This window comes from Haemaphysalis longicornis, unplaced genomic scaffold (assembly GCF_048455015.1).
Source record: "Haemaphysalis longicornis isolate Haplotype H1 unplaced genomic scaffold, Haemaphysalis longicornis Haplotype H1 scaffold_4, whole genome shotgun sequence".
Lineage (NCBI taxonomy): Eukaryota > Metazoa > Arthropoda > Arachnida > Ixodida > Ixodidae > Haemaphysalis > Haemaphysalis longicornis.
The window spans coordinates 42,629,066-42,641,365 of record NW_027526361.1 but is presented as its reverse complement, the minus strand read 5'-3'; the positions used below and the strand labels follow the sequence as shown (position 1 = coordinate 42,641,365).

Genomic DNA, 12,300 nt, shown 5'->3' with positions numbered 1-12,300 from the left:
TTTCTGTAAACATAGCTTATTTTAATAATTCGGTGTATGCGCTCTCGCAAAAAGAAAAGGGGTTTTCACAATCGTACCTACACTTTACGCGTGTAATACCAGACAACTTGCTAAGTTTTTTGTGCTGCACTTGTACCTACAATTTTGGAGGTTAAAAACATTTTTATGATAAAAATGGATTGTGTTGCGTTTGCGAGCCTGGTATGCCGTTGTCGTTACAGCATGCGGGATTCCCATACTCCACAAGAGAATCGTGGGAGGCAAGGAAGCGAACCCGAACCAGTGGGCTTGGATGGTGAGTAGGCTGCACAAAGTAACGAGTACACAAAGCTTCGCCGTAACGAAGGTGGCAGAGGCGTGAAACTTCCGGCTACTTGAGTGCAAATTTTATTTAAACGTAATTTGTAAAACACGGGGTATGCGACGAAACTTATACCGAAGGAACACTAAGGAAACCACCTAAACACATCCTTCATGTTTCGGTGAGCGGGCCCCGAAGTGATGAGCGGGACTGAGGTGCACTGCCTTATTTACCGAATGTGTTAGATTGCAGCCATTTAAATACGTTTTTCAGCAAGACTTGTTGTTCAGGAGTATAAACAGCTACATAAGTACGTTTTTAACAGAGTGGTCGACGCGTGAAACCCCTTTCATTGAAGGCATATAATTCCGAATTTTTTCTCACAGCCTGCTGGCGAATCATATTTATATAAGTTCACATACGGAAGAACCAGTGCGACCACAAGTCTCTTTTGTGTTAGGCTTAACTGGAAATAATCGGAATTCGAAGCAAGCCCATGCACAGACACAACAGGTCGCCGTAAGCGACAGCATTCTCTTTGTGCCACAGAGGAAGTGTTGATAGGCATGGTTGTTGTACGTTTCTTTGTGCGTGTGTGCGTGTGTGTGTGCGTGTGTGTGTGCGTAGGATGAGACCTTGCGTAGGGACGTTTCTTGGCGGTGACAGTGAAGGGCGGCCATCTTGTCTACCCTCTTGCAGGCTGCACTCATTAGGAGCGAAACCGGCGACCACTACTGCGGCGGGGCGCTCATCAGCAACAGATACGTCGTAACGGCGGCCCACTGCACAACGGGGTAAGTTGAAAAAATGAGAGCTAGTTTGCTTTACGTCTGCGTGGCTGGGAAATTTGGTAACTTAACGGAATACTCGTGTTGAATTGTGTATGTGGAAGGAAAGCCTTGCGGTAATTATGCATGCGTAAAACAGGCAAAACTAAGTATAATCTCCCAGTGAGGTGATCACCCGAGATTCTGCTGAGGCTTCATGGAGCGATGGCGTGCGATGGGGAAATTTTCTACTTCCGTCCCTCGTCATCCTGTCAAACCCCAAGAACCACTATCGGCTGCAGCTGTGATGGCCTACGCCAATTTTATTAAGAAATTCCTCCTGTTGCCATGCGAATTCTTGACACATGTAAGGTATATGTAACGATTAATAAACGGGGCGAGCGAAGGCTGGGAATCCCGGAGGGGTTCATATAATGGATAGTGTTTTTAAGGGAAGCAAACAAGCAAACAAGCCGATTTCTTGGCATTGCGCAGCAGCACTTATCTGTATTCAGCACATTGTTCACGACATGAAAAATGGTTTCGTGGAATGTTTAATGTTTTTTTCTGTTCTTTCATTTAGACATAAGGTGTTTTTTTTTGCTTGCTTTACTCGCAGAGGTTACGGGAAATACTAATCTCGAAATGAGTATTTCGAAACAGAATGCGTAATTTAATTGTTAAAATAGAAGTGCGATCTGTTGACGCGACAGCCCGCAACGTCGTCAGCGATATACATTTATCACTGCAACAAGGAACAAAAAGTATCCTTGCTCTTTTTTACGTCAAGAACCTGCGATACTTCGCGACGAAGGCTACTTACTATGCGAACAGCGTGCGAAGCCAGACCATGCACATGTTACGACACAAGCCTCAGGGCTTAGAATTCCATTCCATAGGGGGGAAAACACGCCTTTTGTCACGTCCGGCATGTCTGGCCAGCAATAAATGACGTCCGAGTTCGACCGAGAAGGGCTTACCTAGGAGGTCACGCATTCGATTACGCGCGAGCCGGCGATGGCCGTACCGCTGTGACGAATCATTCGTCGAACGTAAACATGTTATGTCAAAGATGACCGACCCTGGACGAAACAGGCCGGTGAAAGCGGATGAGGCCGGTATTCTGCAGATAATGGCTGTAACACAAGTCACACAACTAATTTTAAAAAGTTGCCCTGAAGCTGTCTCATGAGAAGGAAATGCCTTGGGCATAGCTTCGACACCACCGTCAAGGAAGCGCTTTCTGTATGCGGCAGCAAGGTTGCTTGCGTCGCGGGCGACGTTTGAGATCGCGTCGTCCGAACAAGTTGGACGTCACGTCTCGGCTCATAATGGAACAAGCTGTGGCGCCTGCCCTTGAACTCGGCCGCTGTGGCGGACCGTTAGGAGGGTAAGTAAATACTGGGTGTAAATACTGGGTGTGTCATTGCATTTACAGTATCATCTACTCGAAAACACCGAAATGTTAGTGTGAAAAGCAACAGTTAACACTTGTGTGCCGGTACAGTCAGGCCAGACAGAATAACTATTTGGTCATAGTAGGGGCGATTAGGCCGGCGGAGTCTTGTCCGTCGTCCTTCGGGTAGCAGGGCCCCTTTTGAGCAGGCGTCCGGTGCCGGCGGCCAAGCGGGCCAGGTCTTCCTGGACTTCAGGGATTACCCGCCGCGGTGGCTCAGTGGCTAAGGCGTTGTGCTGCTGAGCACGAGGTCGCGGGATCGATTCCCGGCCGCGGCGGCCGCTTTTCTGATGGAGGCAAAAAGCAAAAACGCCCGTGTGTACGAGATTTCGGCGCACTTTAAAGATCCCCAGGTGGTCAAAATCAATCCGGAGCCCTCCACTGCGGCGCGCCTCATCGCCTGCGTTGCGTCGGCACGTTAAACCTTGCAATCAATCAATCAATCAATCAATCAATCAATCAATCAATCAATCAATCAATCAATCAATCAATCAATCAATCAATCAATCAATCAATCAATCAATCAATCAATCAATCAATCAATCAATCAATCAATCAATCAATCAATCAATCAATCAATCAATCAATCAATCAATCAATCAATTCGGGGATCGGGTCACACAAGGCGGCCACCCAGCGCTCCTTGCTGGTGATGGCAAGGAGAATGGGGTAGGATCGGTGCCTAAATAGTGGGATGCATATGATGTGGGATAGCGACGCGTGAGGGGAAGAACTGTTTGGCCATGCGTCTATGTAAATTTCAGGAAATATCGCAGACAAGATGGCAGGGGTGGGGAAGGAGCGGGTCTCGAGCTGACGATAGATAACCGGCAAGGATGGGGATAGAAATGGGTGAGGAGGTGAAAAAATGGTACGCTCCAGACGGCAATTAGAAAAGTCAGGAAAGATTCTTGATGCTAAACGACGCTGAAAAAACGTACAGGTTTACATGAAAAGAAAAGGGTTGGTTGGTTCATTCCTTCGTTGAAACGGGTTTAACGAACGAAAAAGCGGAGCTCGCCTTAACAAACGCCATGTCTTGGTAGGTGTAACTGAACGCCGGGATAACATTCACAGCATTTTGAAGCCCCCAAGGGGCCGCAGCGCGGCGCTGGGGCCTGCAACGTTGACTGTTAATCCAAACCACTGCTTCCTCTCAGCGCCCCGCCGCGGTGCGGAGAAACATTTGTGGCTCTCAACCCACACTTCTTTAATGCCTGTTAAGGTGTTGGCTCGAAGCCAAACAATTACGGGCCACTATCTCCTCTTCCCTCAACCCCCAACAACCACTTTCTTTTTTCTTTCTTCTCTTGATGCCATTCAGAATTTTCTCTGAATTAAAATGGCTAAAACAGAGCACGCGATGTGGGGTTTGGTGTTTTATTTGATCTGTAAATGGGATTAGACTTGCTGCTAAATATGTAAGCATAGACTTGGCTATCTTAGAAACTAAGCAAATCAAAGGTGAATGTTACAAGTAACAACCTCATGGTCCCGTGCATTGCTAGAAAGCTGCCTTATTGAACTTACACAGTTTCTGGGACCCTGGCTTAACAGTAGCGAATAAACAAGCAGGGACAAAAACTTAGTTGACATCCCTCCGTCACCCCCAACTAGGAAAAGGTGTTTTCAGATTTTAATGTGTGACTTTTTTTCGCTACTGTACTCTAAGCTGCTTCTGCCACTTTCGGTGCATGTGTACCATGGGGCCACGCATGTAATTTAAATTTTATTATTTTGCATTGTCATTGTCCCCTTGTAGTTTTTAGCTTCGTCCTTCTATTTTTATTTCCATCAAGTAGTTACCCATCAGTACTAGCAAGTCGCCGTTAGTAAAGCTGACCTTTTCGGTCTTCATCATCAAACACTCCCCCTCTCATCCGCTCCTCGCAGGCTGAAGGCCATCAACATCACCATTAGGCTCGGTGCCTACGACATCCGGGAACCCTCTGAACACGTTAAAGACATCGAGGTGTCCCGCATCCGCCAGCACCCTCAGTTTCAGAAGGACACCTTCATGAACGACATCGCTGTCCTGCGACTCAAGCGACCCGTCATGTTCAACGAGTACATCCGGCCCGTCTGCCTACCGCAGCGAAGCGACGAAACTTTCTTCGGAAAAACGGCTGTGGCCACCGGCTGGGGAACGCAATCTTTCGGTAAGAATTCCCCTTGTAAAACGCGTTTTCCCCCCGACGCGTCTTTCCGGTCGAGTATATTGCGTTTCGAACCTCAATACTCGATCGCCGGAGTATCCGTGAAATGTGACGCATAAACCTAAACATTGCAAGCCTTTGTACAATATATTCGCTTGAAGTCCCACATTTGAATCGGGTTACCTACGGGCCAAAAGCGCTCCATGGCCGTATATCTGCGGCAAGAAAACCAAAGGTAACTGCGATATGTACTGAGAGCTTAAATACCCCACATGGGAACAAACGAAATTTTCAAACTTCGAGCGCCGGTTTAGAAAAGCCTTAACAAGACAATTATAAATTCAAACTCTTGATTTTGAAAAACAAGTGTTCTACCCAACACAAGTTTTTTTTTTTTTTTTCACAAACACCCACGCGCGCCCCGTGTACACCCACTCCCCTCACCCTCATTTAATCAAAAATGACTTATAAAAGTCTCACACATATTGTACGTGTTGGGCACAATATGCTGAGCAGATGACATACAGCGCCGAAAGCGTTTGGTATTTAAAAATTCAGTTTGCTTCTGGCGTGGCTTCCGGGCATCCACCACAGTCCAGGACAAGCGCAACGGCTACTGCGCACGAACTAAACGGGGCGGCAGCGCACGGAAGCGCATCGACCCTGCCTCGCCCACACAGATCTTCTGGAGCAACGATTGATCTAATTGGAGGAATACTCATTCTTATGTAAAACTCAAAATTTAGGAAGTTTCGCTCACCGAAGCTGCACATTGGCTGCGGGGTGCGCCGAAGTGGAGGGCTCTGAATCAATTTTGACCACCTAGGGATTCTTAACTGCCACTAATCTCGACACACGGTGTTTTTATTTTTCGCATCCAACAGAAAAAGGGCCGCCGTGGCCTGGATTAAGTCCACGTTCTTGGGCTCAGCCGCACAGCGCTTTACCCACTGAGCCGCCGCAGGTGGCGGCTCAAGTGCCAAGTGCGAGGCCTCCCGCAGCCCTATGTGGGTTGCTACGCAATATCTCCTTGTAAAGGCGTTATCCACGCAGTTCTTTTTTGATGGTTCGCCTTGAGTGATCAGAGCACCATGTGGTTGCGCGAAGAATATGGAGACGGTCGTCAAACATCCATGTGTGAGATAGCCAGTCAAATTTTACAATACTACGACTGTTTTAATATTAAAACCTTTCCGGAGTACAAACTACAGTTACTGTTATACTAATCCATTATTCTTCCTTTTTTATACTTCGTTAACAGCAAGTTCAATCCTAGCTCTAGTGTATTACGTACTGTTTCGGTATTGTTTTGTTGTGCCTCTTCTAATGCATTTTGCCGTTGTATAGGTGATTTGTGTAGGCGTATTAGTGCGGGCTACATTTTGTAATATGTTGTAGTACAGCTTATTAGAATATCATGAGCAGCTATTGTTTTCCTTTTTTCCTCGCTGTCTGCTACGGTTTTCTGACGCACTGACTTCACTTTTTTCATAATTATGAAGCTTGTACCACCCTTTTGTACTCGTACCACCGCTTCCACTTGTAGTACAACTCTTCGTGCAATGTCTCCCCTACAGAAGCCCTTGAGGTACGAAAACAAAAAATACACGAGTGAATAAATTAGGCTGAAAAACTTTCTCATTCATTCCTTATAAAAGTTGAGAGAAGCGCTTTCTGACGTCAAAATTACCTAAAAAGTGCGCCAAGCCCATCGCTGAAAGTGCGCCCATTAAATCGACAAACTTTTAAAGACCCAAATCGCAAGCGAAGAACGACCCCACGCGACGATTTTTCGCGCACTATGTAAACGCATCTGCGAAAGATGTAAGTGTATACCGATACGTAGTTTATGCGATAAAGGCATTGCGTTCCTTTTTTACGATCGATTAGTGCATTGTCTTGTCTGGTTACTTTTCCAAGATTTTCAAGTAGCCATTTTGAAACTACGGAAGCCTGGTTTCACGTACGCGCAGTGTGTCCAGCTTTTCGGTCGACCAACCGGTCTATGGGGAAATGCATTAGATTTTTGACAGGACGTCATCGGTCCTACTAAGAAAGTTCTCGCATTAAAAAAATATTAAACTGCAAATATCTTACATGTATGCTATCTTTGACATGACAGCATAAAGAATCTAAGTGCGTCCAAGTGTATTTTATGATGCTTCTGCTCTGATCGCAGGCGGCCCCTACAGCGACGTCCTTCGAGAAGTGAAGCTCGTCGTTTGGAACAATACTCAATGCAAGGAGCGCTTCGCCCAGCCCATCACCGATGTCTTTCTCTGCGCTGGACCAAAGAAGAGGGAAGGAGACGCCTGTCAGGTGGGGAGAAATTGGAAGGCAGCACTCGTTTTGCCTGTATGTGGGAGTCGCCTATCACGAAGCGAATGTGTAGCACATTTGATGTGTAGTCATTCGTGTTTGCACATAGATAGATAATTCGGTTCAAGGTACGAGAGGCGTTCATAACTGTGGCATCATCGCCATAAGGAAACGTAGATTAATAAATGACACTTAAGAGAGAGTTTAACCTTTCTCTATTCCAATCCCGTGGCCCGCACTTTTGCCTCCAGTGAATGAGCGGCAGCAGATCTTAGGAGCCTTCATTAGGAAAGACTAGCAAAAAACGCCCCTTTACAATCACCTCCTCGTAGTACCGGGCTTATTTAATTGCATTGAAATCACCCGCGCCATTTTATAACAGTGTCATAAGCTCTGTCTTCGTACACCACCACCAGCTCGGCATGAATCACCTTGGCATTGTAGCCCCTTAAATCCAAAAAGTGAATCAGTGCTCGTGCTTTCACTTTCCCAATATACACGGTCATTTTTGACCCGTTTTATATTATGCTGAAATTAGAGGGACGCCCGTTCATTTTGAAGCCTACTGTGTACGCCTGTTTCAAATGTATGTCAAATGTATGTCACAGATTCACACAAATGTTTCACACAAATGATTCAAATGTATGTCACAGATACTACGAACTTTATGAACGCTCCTCGTGTACGTCTTTGCCGAATTCAGTACCCAGTCTGCAGGTCACCCAGTGATAGAAGCGTTCATGTGCGTTCGTGTGATTTTTTCGCATAGGAGTCGAGGGGGGGAGGGTGATATTCATACCGGTGATATAAGGGTGGAAGTGCTAAATTGTGAATGTAAAATTTTTAAAACTTGAAATTTACCAAATAAAGATGCAACAGAAAGACTACTTGTTCCCAAAGCCACAGCCCCTTTCAAGCGCGCACCCGCACGCACGCGCTCACGCACACACACCGCATCAGCCCATAAATGTCCGAGTGAAGCTTTTTGATAATTTACATCCATCCCTCCAGGAGAGCTATAGGGGCACTTAATGTATGGACGACAAAAGTGGACAGGCCTCCGCGTTGAGTAAAAAGACAGCGCTCCAAGCTTGACGGAGGGAAGAAACACACGTACTGCTCTCTGTTGTACGTCTCTTCCCCGCCCCGTTATCATCATCATCATCATCATCATCATCATCATCATCATCATCAGCCTATCTACGCCCACTGCAGGGCAAAGGCCTCTCCCATTATTCTCCAATTACCCCGGTCCTGTGCCAGCTGTGACCAATTTATCCCCGCAAACTTCTTGATCTCATCTGCCCATCTAACTTTCTGCCGCCCTCTGCCCCACTTGCTTTCTAGGGACCACTCTGTTACCCTTGTTACCGTTATAAGCGCTGTTATCCCCAAGCTGCAACGCACCGACCAGCGTTCTTCCGCTCAGAAGGCGAGCCCGGTGGGCTGGCCGCTGCCACCACCGCACTCACCGCTTCTTCTCGTGACTATGTCCAGGCGTTGCCTAGCAACGGAGACACATAACCTTTTTCTTTGTGTTTTATGTCTGGGGCGCGGCGCATCCCAAGTTGATGACGTACCTTTATAATTATCTTCCCGTCACGGACGATGTTGCCGCTTTTTATATGACGGGACATTAAATGTTTCGGTCTTTAAAAATGTAAAAAGAGAAACTGTAGCGTTTGATTGATTGATTGTGGGGTTTAACGCGCCGACGCAACGCAGGCGATGAGGCGCACCGTAGTGGAGGGCTCCGGATTAATTTTGACCACCTGGGGATCTTTAACGTGCGCCGAAATCTCAGAAACTGCAGCGTGCTGCCGCTTCCGGTAGGCGCATGAGTGGCGCTACCAACATTACTCAGACTGCGTGAAGTCGCTAAGCGTCCCGCTTTTAGTGACGCCGGCACTCCATTCTGAGGCTAGGGTTGCTGCGGGCATTCCTTCGTTTGACTTTATAAACTACTCATCACCAGGGATATAAACACCCCCCAACAACCCCCACCCCCAAATACAAAGATTCCGCTACCACGAGCATCACGTCCAGAGATTTATACACCGCCCCCCCCCCCAACATCCCCCCAAGAGAATTTTGTCCCCCCCAAATCAACATTCTGGATTAACCCCTGAGTGTATTGTACTTGCCCATGCGTCGTCATTCACGTGGCCCAAGGACACCTTGGCACAAGATGGAGATCGTGGGAATATCCTCGTACTAGTAATACCCCACAGACTGGTTTTGTGGAACTAGACCAACGATCACTCACTGCAGCTGTTTAGCACGACCAACTAATGACACGCTTCGCCTCACCCTTCCCTACCTACCTAAGAGGCACACATCTGGCTCAAGCTCAAACCCGGCACCTATTACAAACCGGCACAGCATTCTCACCCACATACCCCTTATGCCAGAACTGTGACCTCCCTCTCACCACCTACCACTTAGTATCCTCCTGTCCACACAACTCACATCCCTCACCCCTTGAGCAATGGCAGATCGCACTGAGCCACTCAACGCCGCAGAAACAGCAAGACCTGTTATTTAGAGCCTTGGAAGCTGCGCGGTCTCACGGCCTGCTAGATCAAATAGGCTGAACTCACGCCCTACTCTCCACACCATGTCAATAGACGTTTACTACTACTACTTACTACTACTACTACTACTACTACTACTACTACTACTACTACTACTACTACTACTACTACTACTACAACAACTACTACTACTACTACTACTACAACTACAACTACTACCACTCCTTCTACTACTACCACTACTACTACTACCACTACTACTACTACTACCACCACCACCACCACCACCACCCCTACTACTACCACCACCACCACCCCTACTACCACTACTACTACCACCACTACTACTACTACTACTACTACTACTACTACTACTACTACTACTACTACTACCACTACTACTACTACTGCTGCTGCTGCTGCTGCTACTACTACTACCACTACTACTACTACTACTACTACCACTATCACTACTACTACTACTACTACTACTATTACTACTACTACCACTACTACTACTACTACTACTACTCATAAGAAACCCTCAGAGTTGTGTTTTATAGTTCCTCAGCATTGCTTTGTGTTTATATTGTGTGAAAAAAAGTTCGAATGTCCTTTCGTATAACGATAAAGAAGGTCGAAATTTGAAGCTACGCAACCCGAGTCAAAGCAAAGTCCGAAAGCCGAGCGATCAAAGTCCAAGCCTCAATGCTCAAAGCCCAAGCCGCCAACGACAAAAGCCACTTGAAAAGAAAGCGGAGCGTGTGCCTTCGTTTACGTTTTGTGCTTCGTAAGCGTTTCCCTTACCGAAAATCAAAGCTCCTTTCTTAAGGGAAAGATGGTTAATTCACAGTCAAAAACACCTAAACTTTCTCCACCGCCTCAAGATGGCGCAAGGATAGACGTCAGCTCCGTAATGGGAGGGATCGAGGTTCGATTCCTACCACTGGAAGCGTGTTTATTTCTTTTTTTCTTTTTTTCACGCGCTTGATGTGCCTTTGTGGAAACCCATCCTCAACTTGTTCCCTCCCATTGCCTAAAGTTGGCTTTCCTGAAGGGCGTTTTTTGCGTACGGTCGCCATAAGTGAAGCATAAGTGTTGTATTATTTGTTATCTATCCTTCAAATACACACTACCGTGATATTGGTATATTTATACTTCAGCTTTTGTAACTATTTCAAATATTATGCTGACCAACAACTTCGTATCTTCTTTAAGACTGCGTGTTGCTTCGTGCTCTGTTGGTGGAGCCTTGAAACGGTTCCTGGTCTAAGTCAAGCTACTGCGGCCGTAGTGTTTCTGGAAAATAAATTGAAATTGAAATTGCAAGTGAAAGAAAGGCTTGCTGTAAAATTGCGCATTTTGAATTGTTTGTAGATTTTGCATCTGTACGCGAAAATAGCGTCTATAACCATCCACTCTTGCAGGGCGACTCGGGCGGACCGCTGATGGTGCAGTCCAGGTCGAAGCAGTGGACCCTGATTGGAGTCATCTCCTGGGGCATCAAGTGCGGCGAGCCAGGTGTCCCCGGAATCTACACCCGCATTACGCACTTCCTCGACTATATTTATGAGCACGCCGTCAATCAATGACTGCCGGCCTACTTCAGCAATAAACATGTGGGATCTTTACAATCGCATCTCCAATTAACGAACATGTTGGAGTAAAATCTCCACGGGTGTTGAAGCATCGAAACAGCAATGCGCATGACAGCGCATCAGTGTTCCTTTTCCTCCAACGAGAAATTACACCGGCAAATCAAAGGTACGCTGCAACGGTAGCGAGAACCAGTATAAAATATGTAGGCTGTATATTGTTATATGAATGTGCGGCCTACATGGCACCGAGATCGCACTTTCTTGAAGGTCTAGAACAAAGACCAATAACTCTCAAGATTATTTTAGGACCATGGACTTGTATCTCGAAGCGGCCCCCAAGCTCCAAAGAGTTTGTTCTCTTATTTGGATGATATTGGCCTAATTTCAAAATTGCAAGCCAAGTTCAGAACAACAACAACAACAAAAAAATGCGTTTAAGTCCATCGCGCGCGAAGCCCACGACAGTTCTTTTTTTCTTTCCGGCCCGGCTCTTTCTTGAGTTTTTTCTTCATTAATTCCCAATGCTCAGGAGAGAGGCATGGAGACGACTGTAAAGCCGGCAGACCTCTCTGTTTCTTCAATAAAAATCCTTCTCTCTGTCTTTCTCTCTCTACAAACAAGTCATGTCAACACTGTTAAAACACAGTTTTTGAGTGGCAGCTTCCCTTTTTTTTTTTTACGCTTTTCTGAAAACTAAACGCACGAAAAAGTGCGGGGTACGTTTCTTACGTCGACTAACTAATAGATTTTGCTCTATATCCCGCAATTTCATGCAGTTAAGCCTTTGCCACCTGCCTGCTCACAGTTGTTTTGCCAAAATACTGCAGCTATTAGAACCGATTAAGATAACCATTTAGGATGAATTCAAGATGGCCGTTGGTTAAGTATGCAAGCATCAGCGTGTCAGTGCACACAGCACTGAAAAAGTCCTCATTGAGTTATAGCAAAGTGTAATTCACGCAAAATGGCAGCCGTGGAATGCTTAAATAACTGGTTTGCCTGCACGTTGTACCCCATCATAAATTACTGCCGCACAGGCAGCTCGCGCACCATCTCGCCGGCAGTCGGTCGCGCTATTTCACAACAAAGTTTTTGGTTTCGCGCACCGAGGGTACACGTTACCTATAAAGCCCGCCGCGTAGCGGAAGGCTACAATCAGATTCACGCAG

At 46.5% G+C, this 12,300-nt stretch overlaps 1 protein-coding gene across 1 annotated transcript in view; it reads left to right on the top strand.

Annotated features, from left to right (window-relative positions):
- The window catches only part of LOC144179733 (uncharacterized), a 47,636-nt gene extending 35,904 nt beyond the window's left edge, over nt 1-11,732 (top strand). Inside the window, exons 13-17 of the mRNA XM_077708176.1 lie at nt 222-295; nt 1,001-1,095; nt 4,418-4,683; nt 6,860-6,999; nt 10,961-11,732. Of these exons, the coding sequence (XP_077564302.1) occupies nt 222-295; nt 1,001-1,095; nt 4,418-4,683; nt 6,860-6,999; nt 10,961-11,125 (740 nt within the window). The 3' untranslated portion in view covers nt 11,126-11,732. The remainder of the gene's footprint in view (nt 1-221; nt 296-1,000; nt 1,096-4,417; nt 4,684-6,859; nt 7,000-10,960) is intronic.
- The last annotated feature ends 568 nt before the right edge of the window (nt 11,733-12,300 follow it).